Source organism: Capra hircus, chromosome 24, assembly GCF_001704415.2.
Source record: "Capra hircus breed San Clemente chromosome 24, ASM170441v1, whole genome shotgun sequence".
NCBI classification, from domain to species: domain Eukaryota; kingdom Metazoa; phylum Chordata; class Mammalia; order Artiodactyla; family Bovidae; genus Capra; species Capra hircus.
In genome coordinates, this window is record NC_030831.1 from 57,566,571 (window position 1) to 57,580,456 (window position 13,886).

The 13,886-nt window shown below is 42.6% G+C and overlaps 1 protein-coding gene across 2 annotated transcripts in view; it reads left to right on the top strand.

Moving 5' to 3' along the window:
* NEDD4L (neural precursor cell expressed, developmentally down-regulated 4-like, E3 ubiquitin protein ligase) overlaps window positions 1–13,886 on the top strand; it is a 371,596-nt gene that overhangs the window by 201,299 nt on the left and 156,411 nt on the right. For both annotated transcript variants that reach the window (XM_018039444.1, XM_018039445.1), the window contains exons 3-4: window positions 10,362–10,443; window positions 13,244–13,282. In XM_018039444.1, coding sequence (XP_017894933.1) covers window positions 10,362–10,443; window positions 13,244–13,282 — 121 coding nt within the window. The remainder of the gene's footprint in view (window positions 1–10,361; window positions 10,444–13,243; window positions 13,283–13,886) is intronic.

Genomic DNA, 13,886 nt, shown 5'->3' on the forward strand with positions numbered 1-13,886 from the left:
TAGTTTCGATTTGCATTTCTCTAATGATCAGTGATGCTGTGCATCTTTTCACATGCCTGTTGGTCATCTGTATGTCTTCTTTGGAGAAATGTCTGTTTAGATCTTCTGCTCATTTTTTGTTATTGTGTTTTTTTTTTTTTTAATTATTGAGTTGTATGAGCTGTTTGTATATTTTGGGAATTAAGCCCTTGTCAGTCGCATCATTTGCAAAGATTTTGTCCCAGTCCGTAGGTTGTTGTTTTGTTTACGGTTTCCTTTGCTGTGCAAAAGTGTGTAAGTTTGATTAGGTCCCATGTGTTTGTTTTTGTTTTTATTTCTATTGCATTAGGAGACTGACCCAAGAAGGCATTGCTATGACTGATGTCAGAGAATGTTTTGCCTATGTGCTCTTCTAGGAGTTTTATGATGTCACGTCTTTAAGTCTTTAAGCCATTTTGAGTTTATTTTTGTGTGTAGTGTGAGGGTGAGTTCTAACTTCATTAATTTACATGCACCCATCCAGCTTTCCCAGTACTGCTTGCAAAGAGACTGTCTTTTCCCCATCATATATTCTTTCGTCCTTTGGTGAAGATTGGTTGCCCAAAGGTGTGTGGGTTTATTTCTGGGCTGTCTGTTCTATCCCAGTGATCCACATGTCTGTTTTTGTGCCAGTACCATGCTGTTTTGATTACTGTGGCTTTCAAGTCTGGGAGGATTATGCCTCCACCTAAGCTATAATATAAAGTTCTAATGCCTCTTGAGCTCCCTTGGACAAAACTAAAAATGCATTTGTCTGTAGTAGACCCATTCCTTTCTGGCATTTGTTGAAAGGTCATACATATTTAAGAGCAACTAACTGTCGGTGTTGGTGACAAGTGACGTATTTCAGAGTGTAATTCATGCCTTTCAGTAAATGTCAAGGGTTGGAAGGTATGTGCATATTTCTTTCAAAAATCTTCAGTAGTCACCCATTTAAGGCAATTTTCTGGGTAGGAAAAAACTTCTGAAGCTCTTTGGGGTTTTTTATTAAGGTGTAGGTTAACCTTGAAATTACAAGGTTTTGTGCCTTGCTGAAGAGTATATTATAGTTGAAGCACATATGTAACTATTATTGTTATTTTCATAATTTTTGTACTTAGCAAAGTAGTACTTGCTCACAGTAGAAAATCTAGAAAAAATAAAAACCACAAAGAGGAAAATAAACATAATTCATAAAGTTGTCATCTAGAGAGAACGACTAACTTTAGCTCCATTTTCTCAATTACTTTTGCATATATATAGAATTAGTCACAGTTTTAGACCGTGCTTATCCCTTAATGTTATACTATGATTATTTTTTCCCAATGAAAAATATTCTTTGAAATGACGATTTTCTGGTTTATAATATTCTAGCAGATGATTACACCATAATTTATTTAATCACTTCTTTCTTGGACTGGAAAGTTGCTTCTAATTTTTTCTTATATATGATGCTGTAATGAGTATCTTTTGCAGATAAATATTTGCCTACATCTCTGATTATTTCTTTGGGATTAATCCTTAGAAGTAGATTTGTTGAATCAAAGGCACCAATTCTTTGAATGTTTGATACCTCCTGCCATATTGCTTTCTAGAAAAACTTGTGATAATTTTTTTTGCAGTAGTAGAGTATTAAAATGTCTGCCTCTTTTTAGAAAGTGTTAGCTTTTTTGAATCCGTGACCCCTTGTTAGATGAAAGCTTCCGTTTTGATATTATCACCTATATTCATGTGATTTATTATCTCACAGTGTCTAGCTAACATTTTTCCTTATTGGTTTGTGAGTGTCTTGCATTATTTCTTTATTACAGATACTAGTAACTTATGGAACACTGACTGTGATAGTAAAAGTGGAAAGGTATGCAGAAACCTTCAGCAAAACAGGTTTTCCACTGAAATTTTCTCTGGGTTCGCTAAGTCTTAGTGTATCTATCATACGTCAGGTGTGTGTTGTGCGTTAGTCGCTCAGTCATGTCCGACTCTTTGCGACCCCACGGACTGTAGCCCACCAGGCTTCTCTGTCCATCATACGTCAGGTAGTCAAAATAAATTTGACCTACAGTGTTATGTAATGTGCTACGTTAGGCTCGGCTCTGCTCACAGGGAACAAAGACGGGATGTTTTCACAGACTGTCCCGGCAGCATATTAAGCAACTTCATTTTATGGGAAAGAATGATTGCTTCCTTCAGGTGATGCTGGAGTGCTCCTGCAGGAGGCATGGTTGAAAAACGAAGACTGTTCTCACTGTTCTCGTAATAGCCCAGCCTCTTGGAAGGAGACGTTTCTAGCTGGCGGACACGGCAGTGCCGGTCCGGCCTGGTGGCGCAGCCTGAACCTAACCCCCAGAGCACTTGGCCAGTGGAGGCAGCCCCGCCCTCGTCTCTGCTTCCCCACGCCCCCCACTCCCCTGCCTCCTTGAAGAGTACCTCAGTCTCATCAGAGACCCGTCTGCGAAAAGTGAGCGAGTAATCGGTGCAGCAGCACTCGCCTTTCCACTCTGCGGCTTATCCTAGAGCACTTGGGTGACTCAGATGGAGGGGGTCACCGCTTAGTGACACATCTGGCCTAACGGTCCTTGTTGAGTGTGTCCTGGGAGGCTGAGCAACGGGGAAACCCAGCAAGTCTTATTTCCACCTCTCCCTGAGAAATGACCTCATCTGTGCTGTTTTTGCTTAGTGGCGACGAAGGCAGAATGAGACCCGCCTCTGAATTCTTGGAGCCTGGTTAAGATCAGAGCAGGCCTGTAGCCCTGCAGTCTTTATATTGAAGTGTTGAGTGCCAGAGTGCTTGGCACAGTGTCCCAGCCACTGCTTCTGTGCCCCATTCAGATGGGCCAGTGTCTTCTATTTGTGATTCCTGTGTCCTTGTCTGGAATACAGCAAGTACTCCAAGTACTCAGTTACTTTATTGTTGTTGTTTATTCGATAAGACGTCCGACTCTGTTGCAACCCCATGGACTGTAGCCTACCAGTCTCCTCTCTTCAGGGGATTTGCCAGGCGGGAATACTGGAGTGGGTTGCATTTCCTTCTCCAGGGAGTCTTCATGCTCCAGGGATTGAACCAGCATCTCCTGCATTGCAGGCAGATTCTTTACTGCTGAGCCACCAGGGAAGCCCTACTCAGTTAATACTAGGATGCTGTTTGAATCCTAATATCAATTTGTCTCCTTGGAAGGACTGGAAAAGAAAGAATGTAATACCTCAATAGCTTCAGTTCGCAGCAGAGAAAACAAAAAGTTTGACAAAAAAAAGGTCTTCTCTAATCCACAAAGCGTTGAGCTTCTTAGAGAGGAATGTTAATGCCAGCCCCGAGTTGTACGCACACCAGCCACTAGGGTAGTAACTGGTTGTCAAGAGTAAATTGCAGTGAGCTTTGTTGTAAATAAGGTGACCAGTCTGCTCATCTCCACCAGATCCCCTTAGGGCTTCCACAAGCGTGAATCACGAGGAAGCACGGAATACTTAAGGTGCTATGCTCGCCTGGCACCCATTTATGCTACGAGGCGATCAGTGTCAGGCCAGATCCGCCATCACCTCAGGAGCAGGGGGCTTGGAAGGAGCAACCGAGAACCTCAAAAGTCTTGAAAGAGGGAAAAACAGAATCACAGCTACAGCTGTCATTTATGGGGCACTTATACTGCGTGTTTGGTGCTGAAATGGGCACTAATATTAATACATAATATCCTCTGATCCTTACAGTGATACTCTGAGTTAGGAATTGTCGTTCCCATTTCACTGACAAACCACCTGAAGTTAAGAGTGGTTAAGTGACTGTCTGAAGGTCACTTAGAGAGTTGGTGAAGTTGAGGCTGGAGACTCCAGTGGAGATGGTCACAGGCACCGGTGGAGGAGACCTGCCAACTTCCCTCCATGCCCTTCCAGATTTTTTTTTTTTTTACTAATTATAAAAGTATTATGTATTAATGGTTAATAACAGCAACAAAAATCTTCAGTATATAGGAAGTAACATGAAAAAACCAGAACCATCTACCTTTACAGCTATACCCTATATCTACTCCCCGTAAGAGAAGGTGCGGACCCGATTCCTTATTGTCTTTCCTAGACTTTCTGGTGTTTTCGGCGAGGCAGGGGGAAGCCTCAAGCATAACCTGCTATCAACCTTGGGATTTGGCTGACCTTTTGTAGTAAAGGTGTGGAGAGATTGAGGGTCTGATAAGTACCCTTCAGAGGGCAGAAGGTTCTTCCGGAACTGCCACCTTTATCGGCGGGCCTCTGTGGATCAGTGTGAAAAAGTCTCTGGGAGCTGCAGTCTTCTCCCCGCCCCCACAGAGCGTCACCTTCAGATGAAGCTCATCGGAGGTGAAGACAGTGAACAAGCATTGGAAAAGAAGCTGGTGATGCGGCTTACTGATCCTCAGCCTGGCCCCAGGCTCACCCACACCTTGTGCCTTTAGTTTTGGCTGTTGCTTAGGTGATGTGTTCTTGATACCTAGTATGTAAGTTGGTTAGAAGTGGGTAACATGTATAAAATATCACCCCAGTGATGACCAACCCAGACAGCGTATTAAAAAGCAGAGACATTACTTTGCCAACAAAGGTCCGTCTAGTCAGAGCTATGGCTTTTCCAATGGTCATGTATGGATGTGAGAGTTGGACTATAACGAAAGCTGAGCACCGAAGAACTGATGCTTTTAAACTGTGGTGTTGGAGAAGACTCTTGAGAGTCACTTGGACTGCAAGGAGATCCAACTGGTCAATCCTACAGGAAATCAGTCCTGAATGTTCATTGGAAAGACTGATGCTGAAGCTGAAACTCCAATACTTTGGCCACCTGATGCGAAGAACTGACTCATTTGAAAAGACCCTGATGCTGGGAAAGATTGAAGGTGGGGGGAGGAGGGGGCGACAGAGGATGAGATGGTTGGATGGCATTACCGACTTGATGGACATGAGTTTGAGTAAACTCTGGGAGTTGGTGATGGACAGGGAGGCCTTGCGAACTATAGCCCATGGGGTTGCAAAGAAACAAACACGACTGAGTGACTGAACTGAACTGAAGTGATGATCAGGAGTGGTTTCTTAATACTCACTGCTGTGTACTTCGGCTTTCATGCCCTGATGGAGAGAGTAGAGTTTTATTCTCTCTTCCTATTTTATCTTCAGGAAGTCAGTCCATATTTTCTTAAAATGGACTAGGCTATTGTTACTATGAAAGAAGAGAAGTAAGTTCGAATTGTTCTGAAATTCAGAATATTCTAACCAATCCAGTGGCTTTAATTTTTTAAGTATAGAACCCCAGCCAAAAAAAATTCTAACATGAAAAACCAATGTATAAGACAGATTAAGGTGCAAATTCTAACCTGTAGTTATCCTGAAATAGTTGCACAGAACTAGGGCTCTGCTTCGTCTGTAGTGTGAAAACCACTGATTTAGTCCAAGCCTCTTGATTTGGGAGATAGGAGAATCGAAGTTCAGAGCACTCAAGTGACTTGTTCAAGGTCACACAGCTGGTTATTTGGAGTGTTGAGAAGGAGATAACATCTCAAAAGTGTGATCTTCCTTAAAGGTAAAGACACAGGCCAAGTCTGGTTGTTCCCCCAACCAGAGTTAGACAAAAAAATAAGATAAGCTAGCTAAAACAGCCCCCCTCGGGCTTCCCTGGTGGTCCAGTGGCTAAGACTGAGCTCCCAATGCAGGGGGCTTGGGGTTGATCCCTGGTCAGGGAAATGGATTCCATGTGCCCCAACCATGAGTTCGAATGCTGCTACTAAAGATCCGGCATGCTGCAACTCAGAGCTGGTGCAGCCAAGTGAATAAATAAATAAGATACAGATTAGGTCATAATGGCAGTTATAGCACATGATGATTTCCAACTCAGCAGAATTTTGAGAACTCCTGCCCCTTGACATTCTACGGGCAGCTCTGTTGGTGGTCAGCATAGCATACTGTGGGCAGGCTGGATCCATGCACTCAGAGGGTTGGATTCTGGAGCAAAGATGCCTGTGTTCCTTCCCATCTCCTCCCTTCCTTTTTAACCATGGACAAGCTGCTTGATTTTTCTCAATTTCTCATCTGAAACATGTGCCAGCTTCAGAAGCGTGTGTGAGAGTGGAGTGGGATGCTGCCTCCGAGCACTGGCCAGGTGCAGATGGATGCCTGATGGCGGCTGGGTGCCAGGCTGGTGGTAGCGGTGGTGGGGGTGCTGGTTCCAGCTGTGCCCGTAGTTGAGGCAGAGGGGATGGCTGCGCTGGCATCTCCCCGCTCACTCTCTGATGCTTGATGCCCTGTCCGTATCGTACCTTTCTGCTCCAGCCTTCCCCTTGGTGAAATGGGAAAGTGGTATCCCCACTCAGCTGAGCTAAGGGCCATTCATGAATGTCTTTTTTTTTTAATCATCTTTTTAAAAAGTTTTTAATTTTTTAATTGAAGTAGTATTCTTGCCTGGAGAATCCCGTGGACAGAGGAGCCTGGCATGGGGTCGCAAGAGTAGGACACGACTTAGCAACTAAACCACCACCGCCATAGTTGGTTTATAATGTGTTAAGTGACTCAATTATACGTGTGTGTGTGTTGCTGCTCAGTCACTCAGTCATGTCCGACTCTTTGTGACCCCCTAGACTGCAGCACACCAGGTGTCCCTGTCCTCCACTATTTCCTAGAGTTTGCCCAAGTTCATGTCCATTTAATCAGTGATGCCATCCAACCCGGAGAAGGCAATGGCACCCCACTCCAGTACTCTTGCCTGGAAAATCCCATGGACGGAGGAGCCTGGTGGGCTGCAGTCCATGGGATTAGGAAGAGTCAGACACGACTGAAGTGACTTAGCAGCAGCAGTAGCAGCAGCAGCCATCCAACCATCTCATCCTCTGTTGCCCGCTTCTCCTTCAGCCTTCAATCTTTCCCAGCATCACGGTCTTTTTCCAATGAGTCAGCTGTTTGTATCAGGGAGCCAAAGTATTTGAGCTTCAGCTTCAGCATCAGTCCTTCCGATAAATATTCAGGGTTGATCTCCTTTAGGATAGACAGGTTTGATCTCCTTCCTGTCCAAGGAACTCTGAAAGAGTCTTCTCCAGCATCACAGTTCAAAAGCATCAGTTCTTCAGTGTTTTGCCTTCTTTATGGTCCCACTCTCACATCCATACATGACAACCGGAATAGATACATACATATCTTCTTTGTCGTATTCCCCTTCCTGGTTTATCGCAGAATGTTGACTATAGTTCCTGGTGCTACGCAGTGGGACCTTGTTTGTCCATCCTGTATGCGCCACTTTGCAGCTGCTAATCCCAAGCTCCCAGTCCACCCCTCGCCACCCCCACCCCTTGGCAGCCACTGGTCTATTCTCTATGTCGCTGACTCTGTTTCATAGCTTAGATTCCACATATGTGTGGTAGCATATGGCATTTGTCCTTCTTTTTTTGACTTCATTTATTATGCTGGTCTCTAGCTGCATCCAGGCTGGCTGCAAATGGCATCATCTCATTCTTTTTTTTTTATGGCCGAGCAGTATTCCTCTGTGACTATGTACCATATCTTCTTTATGCATGAATGTCCATGTTGACCTTTGATGATTCAGTCCTCGCTGTTGCCCACTGGTTCCCCCAGCTCACTAGCACTAGCATGCTGGCAGTGTGGTCTCTCTGTAGACATTTGTTGATGGTGGTGGTGCTGCTGTGCCAGCAGAAAGGGAGAGCCCCCGGGCAGGGCTCCCCTCACTCCCTGCCCCCAGCGCTCTTGAACCCCCCTTTCACCAGCCTACCGAAGCCCTGTGCTCCCTCCCCTTGAACGTGCACCCTACTCTCCTTTCTCCAGCCCCTACACCTTGGACTTTGGTTCTCTGTTCACCCTGAATTCTCTTCCAGGAAGTTTCCTGGTCAGACCGTCAGGTAGTCAGTCACCCAGTACCTACCTCTACCTGGATGCACACTCAAGACAGACACAGGCAAGCCTTCCTCATTGCAGCTGGGGGACACTGTCCCGGACTCAGAGAACACACCCTCAGCCGCATGTGCCACTCACTGTGAACTCTTCAAGGGGGCATAACCTGAGGCCAGGAGGGGATTGGAGGAAGAACGTGGATGCCCCATCAAAGTGCGCGGCTGGCTCTTTATAGCAGTTGTGTAACAGGCAGCAATCATGAAAGCCAAGGGGCATGGAGAGAAGAGACAGCAGTCAGCAGAGGTCGTTGTCTTCTCCATAACATGGGATTTTGTGTGTGTGTGTATGAGCGTGTGTGCACCTCTGTGGCAGACTGGGAGCTGTTCTTCAGATAACAGAGACAGCAGGCCGTGAGCTCTTTTTAGCAATAACTTAGTGGCTGGAAATAGAAAATTGGTGTCTGTAGCTGGAAAATACTCTTTTCAGATACCATGTGGAGCAGTAGTTCTCAGAGTGTGATTCCTGAATCCCTAGCAGCAGCATCACTGGGTGTTTGTTTGACATGCAGGTTCTTTGATCCCACCCCAGACCTACTAGACCTCTGTGGGCGTCTTTGGGGTTGGAGGCCAAGAAATCTATGTTTTAACTATATCCCCTTTCCCCACCAATTCTGATATGCTAAAGCCAGAGAAACACTGACCCTAGAAATTATCTCCTGATCCATCACCCAGACCATCGCTTTGATTAGGAAGGTGGTCTCGGATTTTTTAAACCTAGATTACATCCTGGCTCTTGATTCGTCTTTATTCTGAGGCTGAGTGTGTCCAGATCAGAAGGAGTAGGTGTGTCTGGTCAGATGTCCTTTGGTGAAAAAGTATCCATGGTTTATGGATAAGTGACAGAGGGTTAACTAATACCTTTTTCTAAATGTATTTCTAACATTTTAACCAGAATGTTAAAAAATATATATGTATTATCTACTCAGAATATAACAGAGCAAATTCTGTTGTTGGTTTTTCTGTGTTTAAGGAGATGTGTTGTAGCTTCCACTAAGATGCATTTTATGAGTAATAAATACTACAGGTGTACACCAACAGTATTTTTCACTGACTCTCGATTTCTGTCTTTCGGATATCAAATACAGTTCTGTTAGTACTAAACTTTGCATTTTGTCACTTTCTCTTTCCTTACGGGAAATCACGGCCTATAGCTATCGAATAAAAACCAATGTTTAAGCATTTTATGATGCTCCATATAATCTTTAGAGATACCTTGGATGCTGCAAAATAAGAGTTAATAGTCACAGTGTATAACTACTAAAGGATAATTCTCAAATTGGAAGAAAATAAATTATCGGCTATAGACAATTAGATGAGTGAAAATTTGGGGACTGAATACATGAAGGCCCTTTCTATGATTTTGAGGATTCCAAGTGTGAAACAGAAGACCCTGGACTCCAGATTCTTTTAGCTTAACTAGATTTGAGCTATCCTAGTATGAGCAACTCTAGAACATGCGATGAGTGGATTTACCAACTTCTTAGTAGATAATCCACATTAAATATTCTTTCAGTATACTTTCTGGCTGAATGTTTATAGTTTCCCAAGGAAATGATTAGAACTCTGGAACTTGTAGTCAGGAAACCTGAAATTTAATCAAGACTATACTGGAATCTGTAACTTTGGGCAACTCTCTTATTGACTAACTGGGCTTTAAGTTTTTATATATGTGTCTTTCTTTTACTCTATAAGATGAAAAATGTTGGTTTAGATAAACAATGCCTGTTTTACCTCCACTGAAAGAAAAATAATTTTTACCAACATAATGGAAATCAGACAGAGAAGGCAATGGCACCCCACTCCAGTACTCTTGCCTGGAAAATCCCATGGACGGAGGAGCCTGGTAGGCTGCAGTCCATGGGGTCACTGAGTCAGACATGACTGAGCGACTTCCCTTTCACTTTCACTTTCATGCACTGGAGAAGGAAATGGCAACCCACTCCAGTGTTCTTGCCTGGAGAATCCCAGGGATGGGGGAGCCTGGTGGGCTGCCGTCTATGGGGTCGCACAGAGTCAGACACAACTGAAGCGACTTAGCAGCAGCAGCAGCAATGGAAATCAGAATAAAAATAAGATGCAAACTAAATTTTCAAGCTAGATTTTGCTAATCTGAACAAATTTCATATGCCTTTTAATAATTTTTATTATAATCTTTCCAGAATCTGAATGTGCTTAGGAAAAAAGAAACTACGGCAAATTAATTCTTTTGAATTAATAATAGAGAAGGTGATCTTTAAAGTTAAGAGGACGAGTTTCATGTTAGTTTTGGTTTTAAATAAACATCCTTGATCAGGAACTTTTCTCAGTCTATTTCCCCCGTAAGCATGCTGACAACGTTACTGCTTAGATTGTAACATTTACATAAACTGGGTCATTAACTGATATTTTTGCATTTTCAGTTAGGTTATGGCTACTTTCTTTTTTGTATTCTTAAAATGAAAAGTATAATCCTGTTTTTTCTTACAGTGATCCGTATGTGAAACTTTCATTGTACGTAGCAGATGAGAATAGGGAACTTGCTTTGGTACAAACAAAAACAATTAAAAAGGTAAGTGGTCCATCCTTAATTAAACATCATTTAAGTCATAATTTAATCTGATTTAATTATGTCTTTGGGCTTTGTAGATGTTTTTGTTTTAAGCTGGCAGTATTTTTATTTTAAACCTCTCTTAGTATGAAATCTATAAATTCAGCAGAGATCAAACTTTTCAATATTAATCTAAGACACTGATTTTGGCTTTTAGTTAAGTGCATACATGCTCAGTCGTGTCTGATTCTTTGCGACCCCATGGACTCGGTAGCCCGCCAAGCTTCTCTGTCCATGGAGATTCTCCAGGCAAGAATACTGGAGTGGGTTGCCATTTCCTCCTCCCGGGGATCTTCCCAACCTAGGGATCTCACCCAGGTCTCCTATATCTCCTGGATTGGCAGATGGATTTTTTTACTATAAAAGCAGTATTCAAAGAAGCATTGTTACCAGTAGCAGTTTTTTTCCCTGCAAAGAATAAAGCAAAACATGGATTTGTTCTTGTTGACTTGTTAGTTTATGAAAAGAAATTTAAAGCCATTTAAAATATATTTAATGAAATGGAGTGGCTTATGGATTTGGTAGGAACACAGGGAATGGTTTAACTTGAAATAGGTATTACCAAAGGAAGCAAAATACTTGCTTAGCTACATGAAAACAAATAAAAAATATTAACAATAAAACTATATGTGTATGTGTGTGTGTGTGCTTCCCTTTTCTAAATTTTGCACGCATGATCTCATTAGATTTGTTTCCATAATTATGCCTTAAGTCATATTTCTGTGTTTTTATATGCATCTATAAAATACATTAGAACATAGATTTATATCTATACTTATATCTTAATTCATCTACTCCATGTTTTTGTGTGTGTCTGTTAAATCATATATTTACCGCATATTCGGGGCGTTTATTGACGACGCATGTTTTCTACCAAAAGTACTGGTCTTATCTGTGCTGCAGTAGTATTTATGGATCCCCGTTATTTTTCCTTCCCCATCTTTGTGGGGTAAACGGTCTAATACACCCAGTGATAAGCAATTCCTGGAGTGTGCGAGGGCTTTTAAAAAATGGTAAGTCTTCCTGCTATTGTGTAGACGCCCGGGGTCTGTTGCCAGGTCATTTTGTGAAAGGAAGAGACAGCAGTCTAGCGTGTCTCCCACCTGGCATTCCGACTGGGCACTGAAAATCTGGAGAGTTTGGAGAGCAGGGGCCGGTATTTTGATGGGTGGGGAGGATTCCTGCGAAGGACGGAGGCCATTGTTCCCTGTTGGGCGCTGTCGCCGGGCGGGGGAGGCAGCCGGGGACCTGGTTGTCGGCGGGACGCAGAAGGAGCAGAGAACCGGAGCCGCGATCAGGGGGTACTGAACCGCGTTTCCTCCCCAGGGGAGGGCCCCCTCCTCCGCCCCACGGGAGAGGGCTGCGCTGTGTGCCCGGCTCGGTTAGTATTTCTCTGTGGCGCGGGGTGTTGAAGAACCGTTTGCATCATCCTCTGCTCCTCGTGGGCGGGTGCCCGGCGCTGCACGCGTTCTGTGGCCTCACCTGTCTGCTCCCAACCCCACCTGTCCTCTGCCTCTCCCCCCTCCGCGTCTCCCCGGAGCGGGGCTCCTGGCCCCCTGCAGCCCCCGCAGCCCCGGGCTTGCAAGCACCTCTCTCCTTCCTCCTGCTCGCTTTCACTCATTTCCATCCCAGGCTCCATCCGGAACTAGAAGCGTGAGCCCCTTTTATTTAGGGTTAGATTTCCCCCTTGAGCTGTGGGTGGGGAAATTGCTGACTCTTTTTCTTTAATGCCATTTCAGTGTTGTACGCATCCTATGCTTATTTTTTATGATGCTTTGAGTTGTTATTATTTTGCTGTTTCTTGCACTAGTTTTTACAGAAAGATAGATGGATAAAGGCAAATATCATTCTAACTTAAAAATCTCTGTAGTCCTTGGTGAGGGGGTGATTTTTCAGTCTCATTTTTACATACAGTTTTTGAGAGATGTGTTCCTTTCAGAGCATAATGTTTGTCCAAATGCACAAACACATGTGTATATGTAGTCTTCCAGAGTATGTTTCATCTTAGTTTCAAAGGCTGTTTGGCAGTCTTATCTTTTATCAAAGCTTAGGACAAAAGTGTACTCTCCATGACCTTGTGAGATGTATGCTTATGTGGATTGCTATGCAGATGGATGGATGGATGGATAGGTGAATGGGTGGATGGGTGTGGATGGACAGAAAAGAGGATTGAAGTACACGGGTGGGTGAATATTTGTAAACCTAGTTATTTAGGGAGAAAGAGTTCACTTTTGGTTTATAACTGGCAGGATTTTTGCATGTTATGTAATCTGATCATCAATATTGTTCTTTATAAAATAGTCCTTAGATTTCAGTATTTGTGTAAATAGTGACTACTGTCACCCTTCTGCCACCTGCTTCATGATTCTCCAAAACAGATTTGTAGCAGGTTAAGGGAAGTGAAAAACGTCCATTTCTTCTTGATTACAGAATTATATCAATGTTAATTCCTTGAAGAACACCTTAATGTCCACGGTGATGGCTCTTTGTAGGCCTCTGACATTGTTCTTTCTGGTTGATGGCATGAAATTTATGGTTTCTTATCCGTTTCATATATACATCCCCTCTCCATCTAGTTTGGTATATAGAATAGTCTCGGATAACTTAAATGCTTCTTTAATGGCCATTTTGAAAATCTCTTAGCTATGTTTTTAGTGAAAAAAAAAAAAAAAGTTTAAGCAAATATGTGGACTGCACTGTACCAGTAACTGTTAACGTTCCAAAGACTGTAAAAGAAATTACAAGATGATTTCTCTTCCAGACGCTGAACCCAAAGTGGAATGAAGAATTTTATTTTAGAGTAAGTTTTTCTTTTCTTGGGGTGGGGGATCATAATTGTTATTGATAACTAGATTGATATATTATCTCAACAGACTCACTGAATTACAGCTATTAAATTTTTATTGAGATTCCTTTTAAGATGAGAAAAGGTTAGGTAGCTTTCTAGTGTATCCCAAATTTTCAGAAACTATAACTAGTGGTAACAAAATCTGGACTTGTTTCATTTGGGGATCTTTGAGGGAAACAAAAAGGAAGTTACCCAAATAGCAAAGTTTAGCTTTCCTATGCAAATTTTTCTTTAAAAAATAAAGTAAAATTAAAACAGTAGCTTAATTATTTCAGTAAGGTATAAGCTCAATAGAAGCAGCATGATTAAAAAGAAGCCTGAAATTTACTAATCATGTTCCAATTTGGAAAGAAAATTTTTACAATTCAGATATTAAGTGTGAGCATATGTGTGTAATAGAAAACTACATCTGAAGTTTAAATGTCACCAAATTAGGTAAAATTTCCTCAACCTTTTATATTTAATATCTAGAAGAGCTACATGTAGAAATGACTAAATTCTGTAAATTAATGGAAATTACTTTTCAGTGAGCTTATGTGGTCATTGCTTTTTTTGG